The sequence below is a fragment of the Palaemon carinicauda genome, chromosome 27 (assembly GCF_036898095.1).
Source record: "Palaemon carinicauda isolate YSFRI2023 chromosome 27, ASM3689809v2, whole genome shotgun sequence".
Taxonomy (NCBI): Eukaryota; Metazoa; Arthropoda; class Malacostraca; order Decapoda; family Palaemonidae; genus Palaemon; species Palaemon carinicauda.
The window spans coordinates 96,891,441-96,899,565 of NC_090751.1; the positions used below are offsets into that span (position 1 = coordinate 96,891,441).

General features: G+C 37.4%; 1 protein-coding gene across 1 annotated transcript in view; it reads right to left on the bottom strand.

Moving 5' to 3' along the window:
* Positions 1-7,872, bottom strand: part of LOC137621048 (uncharacterized) — an 80,206-nt gene extending 72,334 nt beyond the window's left edge. The window contains exon 1 of the mRNA XM_068351487.1: positions 7,427-7,872. Coding sequence (XP_068207588.1) covers positions 7,427-7,616 — 190 coding nt within the window. The 5' untranslated portion in view covers positions 7,617-7,872. The remainder of the gene's footprint in view (positions 1-7,426) is intronic.
* Positions 7,873-8,125: the final 253 nt, after the last annotated feature.

Here is an 8,125-nt window from a genome sequence, read left to right on the forward strand (position 1 = left end):
CTCCTCTTGGAAAGAAATCCTTTGAAGTGAGCGAGACGAGAAGCCTATATCTCGACACCACGCCCACCCAAGGGGCGGTCTCCCCCGGTGGTATCTCTGATACCCCCAAGGACATCAGGATATCCTAAAAAGCCTCTTAAAAGTGTTTGAACTCACACGCTTCATCCTACAGAAGTCTGATGAGATCGGTAAAAAAAAAATTTAGTCGGTAAGCAAAACAGTATCACACACGCCCCACCCCAGGGGCATTCCCCAGCCCCAGGGGCATCTCCTACCCCAAGGGTATCCAATACCGAAGGGGTACCCCCTCTGTACCCTTCAACCCAGTGGTACGCAATACTCCCTGGGCTTTCCCCACCCCAGGGGGCACACCACACATCCTTGGCATCCCACACCCCAGGGGCGTCCCCTACGCATGCCCCCCCCCCCTGGGGACCCCAACCCCAGTGGCACCCAACACCCCCTGGTCATTCCCAACCCCAGAGGCACCTCCCCTTGGGCATCCCGACCCCAGTGGCACCACCACCCCTTAGGCACTCCCAACCACAGAGGCAATTCCTATCACCTGGGCATCCCCAACCGAAGGGGAATTCTCCCTCCCCTGGGCATCTCCCCGGGGTTACCACCAACAACCCTTGGGCATTACCCCTACCCCACCCCTGGGCATTTTCGATTCGTAATCTTCAACCAAGCGAAGTCTGACGAAACCAGTAAAAAATAATAGAAAAAAAAAATAAAAAACATTTTCCTTTTTTCTTAATACGTTTATTTACAAGAGGACTAAATATTAGCCACCCCCCCCCCCAAGGGGCATCCAAACACCCTTCCCTTACCCCAGGGGGTATCCATAAAGGCCTCTTAAATGTTTTTGAACTCTAAGCTTCAACCTACAGAGGTCCAGACAAAACCAGTAAAAAAAAAAATGGTTTTTTTTTAATGTTTTTTTTTTTTTTTTTTTTTTGTATAAAGAGCTGACCTTTTTCTCCCGTTCATCGAGGCAACAAGGTCACCCCGGGGTGTCGTGGAGTGGCCTTCGTAAACGTTTGATCAATGTTCTCCTTCCTGGCCAAGGCTATGGCACTGATCTGTGAAGCGGCTCCTTTTGGTGCTGGAGCTGGAGTTGGAGTTGGAGTTGGAGCTGGAGCTGGAGTTGGAGTTGGAGTTGGAGCTGGAGCTGGAGTTGGAGTTGGAGCTGGAGCTGGAGTTGGAGTTGGAGTTGGAGCTGGAGCTGGAGTTGGAGTTGGAGCTGGAGCTGGAGTTGGAGTTGGAGTTGGAGCTGGAGTTGGAGTTGGAGCTGGAGTTGGAGCTGGAGTTGGAGGTGGAGTTGGAGTTCAGATCCTCGATGGGCACAAAAACTCCTTTCATTTTCGGTTTTATTAGAGAATATTCATTTTTATCAAATCATACAGCCAATCCATCAACTACGTTTTGATTAGCCAATCAGCCTACTAAGATTTGATTAGCCAATCCACCTACCAAGTTTTGATTAGCCAATCCACCTACTACGTTTTGCCACCTTTTCCAATTGCCAATCATTGGCATAGTCCTAGTCCAAATGATTAGCCAATCAACCTACCAAATTTTGATTAGCCAATCCCCCTACTAGGTTTTGATTAGCCAATCAGCCTACTAAGCTTTGGTTACCCAATCAGCCTACTAAGCTTTAGTTAGCCAATCCACCTAATATTTTTTTATTAGCCTATCCACCTACTAAGTTTTGATTAGCCAATCAACCTACTAAATTTTGGTTAGCCAATCCACCTACTAAGTTTTAATTAGCCAATCCACCTGCTAACTTTTGAATAGCCATTCCACCTACTAAACTATGATTAACCAATCCACCAACTACTGTAAGTTTTGATTGGCTAATCCACCAACTAAGCTTTGGTTAGCCAATCTACCTATTTTTTATTAGCCTATCCACCTACTAAATTTTGATTAGCCAATAAGCCTACTAAGTTTTGGTTAGCCAATCCACCTACTAAGCTTTGGTTAGCCAATCCACCTACTAGGTCTTGCCACCCCTTCCAATCACCAATCATTGGCATTACGCTAGTTCAACTGATTAGCCAATCCACCAACTAAGTTTTTATTAGGCAATCCCCCCTACTAGGTTTTGATTAGCCAATCAGGATACTAAGTTTTGGTTAGCCAATCTACCTAATATTTTTTTTATTGGCCCATCCACCTAATAACTTTTGAATAGCCATTCCACCTACTAAACTTTGATTAACCAATCCACCAACTACTGTAAGTTTTGATTAGCCAATCCACCAACTAAGTTTTGATTAGCCAATCCACCAACTACTGTAAGTTTTGATTAGCCAATTCACCAACTAAGTTTTGATTAGCCAATCCACCAACTAAGTTTTGATTAGCCAATTCACCAACTAAGTTTTGATTAGCCAATCCACCAACTAAGTTTTGATTCGCCAATCCACCTACTAACTTTTGATTAGCCAATCCACCTACTAACTTTTGATTAGCCAATCACCCTACTAAGCTTTGATTCGCCAATCCACCTACTAAACGTTGGTTAGCCAATCCACCTACTAAGCCTTGCCTCCCTTTCCCATCGCCAATCATTGGCATTGTCCTAGTTCAACTGATTAGCCAATCCACCCACGGTCTTTTGCCTTCGTCTCACATTAGCATATGCAAATGACGTAGAAAAAAGGAATCAGCTTTTTCCCAATGAAAGGTACCAAAAAAAAAGAAAAAAAAATTGATAGAATTTCAACATTTTCCTCAACGTATTGATCCTTCCCGAATCTTTATAGGCTTCGAGAGAAGAGGAAGTAAATAACTTGAGAGAGAGAGAGAGAGAGAGAGAGAGAGAGAGAGAGAGAGAGTGATTGAGTCTCTCTCTCTCTCTCTCTCTCTCTCTCTCTCTCTCTCTCTCTCTCTCTCTGGATCGTTCTTCGAAGGAATACGATCCCGGAGCAGAAATTGAAATTCCTCCGAAGACCCGAGGAGTCTCGTGTAAAGGGAAGCTGTAAAAAAAAAAAATAAATAAAATAAGTTTGAAGAGGTAATTTTTCACGTTTTGTGTTACTTATTTTTTTTTTTTTTTTTTCGAAATGCAAAATGTTTTCTGGTCTGGTTTGATATTTTCCGCTTGCATTTTTTCTTCGGGTGATAATTTTTCAAGGCGTTCAAAAAAATAAAAAAAAATTCATGCATTCCTATTTACAATCAACTTTACTTCAACCTTCCGTGAGTTAGATCATAATATTTTTCCCGGGGTTTCCTGAAATATGTATCATGCAGAGAGAGAGAGAGAGAGAGAGAGAGAGAGAGAGAGAGAGAGACTCCTCACTCACAGACAGAGAGAGAGTCAGACACAAAGAGAGAGAGAGAGAGAGAGAGAGACAGAGAGCGAGAGAGACTCACTCACAGACAGACAGAGAGAGAGAGAGTCAGACAGACACAAAGAGAGAGAGAGAGAGAGAGAGAGAGAGAGAGAGAGAGAGAGAGAGAGATCAATAGGCGGTTCTTCCAGGTGACGGAAACCTTACCTTGGAGGCAGAGAAGGATTCTGGGGGTACACTACGTAGGAAAAAAAAAAAAGGTTATCAAAAACCAAATGAAAGCCATGTGAGAGTCAAGTGAGAGCTAAGTGAGAGGTCTCTGAGGGAGTGGGCGTAACTCCTCCGCCTACCTCCGCCCATCAACACGCCCTACCACACCCACATGCCCCACCCAGCAGGATATGTTTAAAAAAAAAAATTAATTAAATTATGAGACGGAATAATATCGCGTTTGTTATGTGGGTTTTTGAATTACGTTTAGGGTCACTCCGCCATTTTGGTTTTTAGGTAAATTCTAATTCTTTCCTAAACGTCGAGAAGGAAATTTATATTATTATATTTTTCCTTTTATTTTAGAAAAAAATATATAAGAAAGCGTTGTAAATAAGTGTATTATTATTATTATTATTATTATTATTATTATTATCCAAGCTACAACCCTAGTTGGAAAAGAAAGATGCTACAAGCCCAGGGGCTCCAACAGGGAAAAACAGCCTAGTGAGGAAAGGAAAAAAGGAAATAAATAAATGAAGAGAACAAATTAACAATAAATCATTCTAAAAAAAAAAGTAACATCGTCAAAACAGATATGTCAAATATAAACTATTAACAACATTAAAAACAGATATGTCATATATAAACTATAAAAAGACTCATGTCAGCCTGGTCAACATAAAACCATTTGCTCCAACTTTGAACTTTTGAAGTTCTACTGATTCAACTACCCGATTAGGAAGATCATTCCACAACTTGGCAACAGCTGGAATAAAACTTCTAGAATACTGTGTAGTATTGAACCTCATGATGGAGAAGGCCTGGCTATTAGAATTAACTGCCTGCCTAGTATTACGAACAGGATAAAATTGTCCAGGGAGATCTGAATGTAAAGAGATTATATATTCCAATGGATTTATTTTATTTCATATATTTTTTTTAACAAAATTAATTTAGGAACAGTTTAATTTCAAATACCAAAATAAGTAAATTTAATTTAAGAAAAGTTTAAAGGTTGAAAGACCACTCATGAATGGAAAAGGAAAGGGACCGTAATACTGCCCTATCAAGCAGGACAATGCCCTAGAGACTGACAATATATATATGATCAGCGCCCAAGCCCCCTCTACTCCCACGCTTGAACCAAGGAGGGCCAGGCAATGACTCAGCAAGTAGAACTACATGCTGGCCTTAAAAACACCCATTCTTAGCTTACAAGGATAGTGAGGTTGCAACCACCAAAGGAACGAACGAGTTTGAGCGAGACTCGAACACCACTCATGCAATCACCAGTCAGAGACGTTATCACATCGACCACCACAACCCTAAGTACATAAACTAAAAAAGTCCTATTATGAACTAGTTCTTCATGGGAGAATCCCCTAGAGACTGACCATATATACATATGATCAGTGCCTAGGTCCTCTCTCCACCCAAGCAAAGACCAGGGAGGACCAGCCTATAACTGTATGAAAAAAAAAAAAACGTTGAAAAACATGTGACAAAAAAAAATATTGGAAAACCAAAATTCAATAGTTTATTCCACACATATGAAATGGATTTTCATGAGTAAAGATGTTATTGACAATCTAGCTATTATTTTATTTTTACAAATTTTAATCAAACTTCTTTATTTTCATCATTTATAAAAATAAAAAAATTATAAAGACCCTTTGACTGTTTCATATGTTTGAGTATAGCCAATCATAAATTGAAGTTTTCATCAATGAAAATCTATCTAAGATTTTAATTTTAAAAATTTTCATCACCCTCTTGTTTAAATTCCATTATATATGAAATAAAAAAGGCCCTCAAGCGTTTTCTATATCTGAGTTTTTATCATTAGCAATCTAGCTAGGTTTTTATCATTTACAGTCTAGCTATGATTTTATCTTCAAGTTTCTATCAGCCTCTTGTTTTAACTTCAGCATATATAACAAAATAAGCTCTTCAAGAATTAAATTTTATAATTAAAGTTTTTATCTTTAACAATTCAGATATGATTTCATCTTTAAACATTTATATCACCCTCTTGTTTTAATTTCATCATATATGAAAAAATATAAAATTACAAGCTCCTCAAGAAATAAATTTTAAAAGTAAAGTTTTTATCATTAACAATCCAGCTATGATTTTATCTTTAAGAAATTCTATCAGCCTCTTGTTTTAATTTCATCATATATAAAAACTAAAATGGTTATCTTTTCAATAATTGAATTTTATAAGTAAAGATTTTATCAATAACAGTCCATCTATGATTTTATCTTTAAGAATTGTTTCACCTTCTTGTTTTAATCAAACTTCATCATATATAAAAATAAAATCATAGGCTCTTCGGGAATTCAAGTTTATAAGTAAAATTTTTATCATGAACAATCCAGCTATGATTTTATCTTCAAGAATTTCTATCAGCTTCTTGTTTAAATTTCATCATATATAAGAAATATAAAATTACAAGCTCCTCGCGAATTAAATTTTAAAAGTAAAGTTTTTATCATTTACAATCTAGCTATGATTTTATCTTTAAGACTTTCTATCAGCCTCTTGTTTTAATTTCATCATAAATAAAAACTAAAATGATTATCTTTTCAATAATTGAATTTTATAAGTAAAGTTTTTATCATTAACAATCAAGCTATGATTTTATTTATAAGAATTTTTTCACCCTGTTTTAATTAAACTTCATCATACTTAAAAATTAAATCATAGGCTCTTCAAGAAATAAAATTTTTATCATAAAGAATCCAGCTGATTTAATCTTTAAGAACTTCTATCAGCCTCTTGTTTTAATTTCGTCATATATAAAAAATAAAATTATAAGCTCTTCAATAAGTTAATTTTATAAGTAAAGTTTTTATCATTACCAATCTAGCTATGATTTTATCTATAAGAATTTTTCACCGTTTTAATTAAACTTCATCATATATATATAAAAAAAAAAGAATTATAAGTTTTTCAAGAATTATAGTTTAAAAGTAAAGTTTTTATCATTAACAATCCAGCTATGATTTTATTTCTAATAATTTTTTACCTTGTTTTAACTTCATTATCAATAAAAAACAGAATTACAAAGACCCACTGACTCCTACTAACGTCCAATCATGAAATATTCCAAACCTTCACTCTAGGAGACGAGTGTTTGCACTCAACATTTCCGACACGTTACACACGGATAATCTACATGCATAACTAAGAGGCCATTGCAAGTAGCCGTGCCTACGAGGTCTCCCATTGCAGAGTATATAACCATTAGAAGAAACTATGTGTGCAGATACTCTGTTCTTGGATTGGTTACTTTTTTTTCTAACCATTTCCAATTTTCATCACTGATGAGAATAAACTTTTAATTATTTCAGAAAGATCTATAATAAATCTTTATTTCAGTAAGATCTTTAATCGAAATCGAAGCAGAGAGAGACTCCAAGACTCAGTCAACTTAAGAACTATGAATAAAATAAAAGGGGAAATTATAACATTCTACCAACGTAAAACGGAGAAAATGTGGGAAAGAAGTGAACTGTAACATTCTACCAATGAAATGGGGAAAATAGGAAAAGAAAAAGGGGAACTATAACAATCTACCAATGAAATGGGGAAAATAGGAAAAGAAAAAGGGAAACTATAACATTCTACCAACAGAAAACAGGAAAAAAAGAGAATAAAAGAAAAGAGGAAACTATAATATTCTATCAACGGAAAACAGGGAGAGGAAGAAAAAGAAAATGGGAAATTATAACATTCTACCAACAAAAAACAGGGGAAAAGAAAAAGGGAAGTATACTATTCTACCAACAGAAAACAGTATAAAAAATGGGAAACTAACATTCTACCAACAGAAAATGGAGAAAAGACAATGGGAAACTATAATATTTCACCAATAAAAAACGGGGTATAATACTCACCCATGGTGTCCTCGGGAAGGTGGAAGAGAATGACGATGAGGACCCGAAGCACGAGACTAGTCGTCTTCGACGTTGTGGGCAGGCAAGAAGAGGCGTAGGATGAGGAAGATGAGGAGGTGGACGAGGAGGAGGAGGAGGACCACGAACCAGAGTTGACGGAAGCCGAGGCACGGACGCCTCTAGGTATCATCTTTTGGAGAGACAAGACGTCGAATCTGCCTTAGACTGAGCGAAGGGGCATTTTTTGAGACGCATTTTGTATCTCACATGTGCCCCTCGAAGCGACTCGTCGTGCTCGTAACTGGGGTGGTCGTCCAACGCGGTGGCATCCGGGAGACGGAATCGTCTCTCTGCTTACGTAGCCGATGAGGGAGTGGTTTTCAGAGCGTCAGCGGGAGATGCGGCCGCTCTGTCATCTTATCTTAGGGCTTGCCTGCTGTATTCATTTAGCTGCAAGTAAACAAAAATAAGATGGGGATTAAAAATTAGTTTCGTACCGCTTCATATTACAGAAACTACTTATAATCGACTGATTTTAAACACTATCATATGAATATAAAAACACAATCATTCAACGCTCTTTTACTACATCCTTTGTAAATGATGAGGTCCCAAGCATCTAATTTTCAAAATATATAAATAAAAATCAAAATTTCCCTCTATTCAATTAAGGTGTCATAACAGCAATCTACAGAAAAT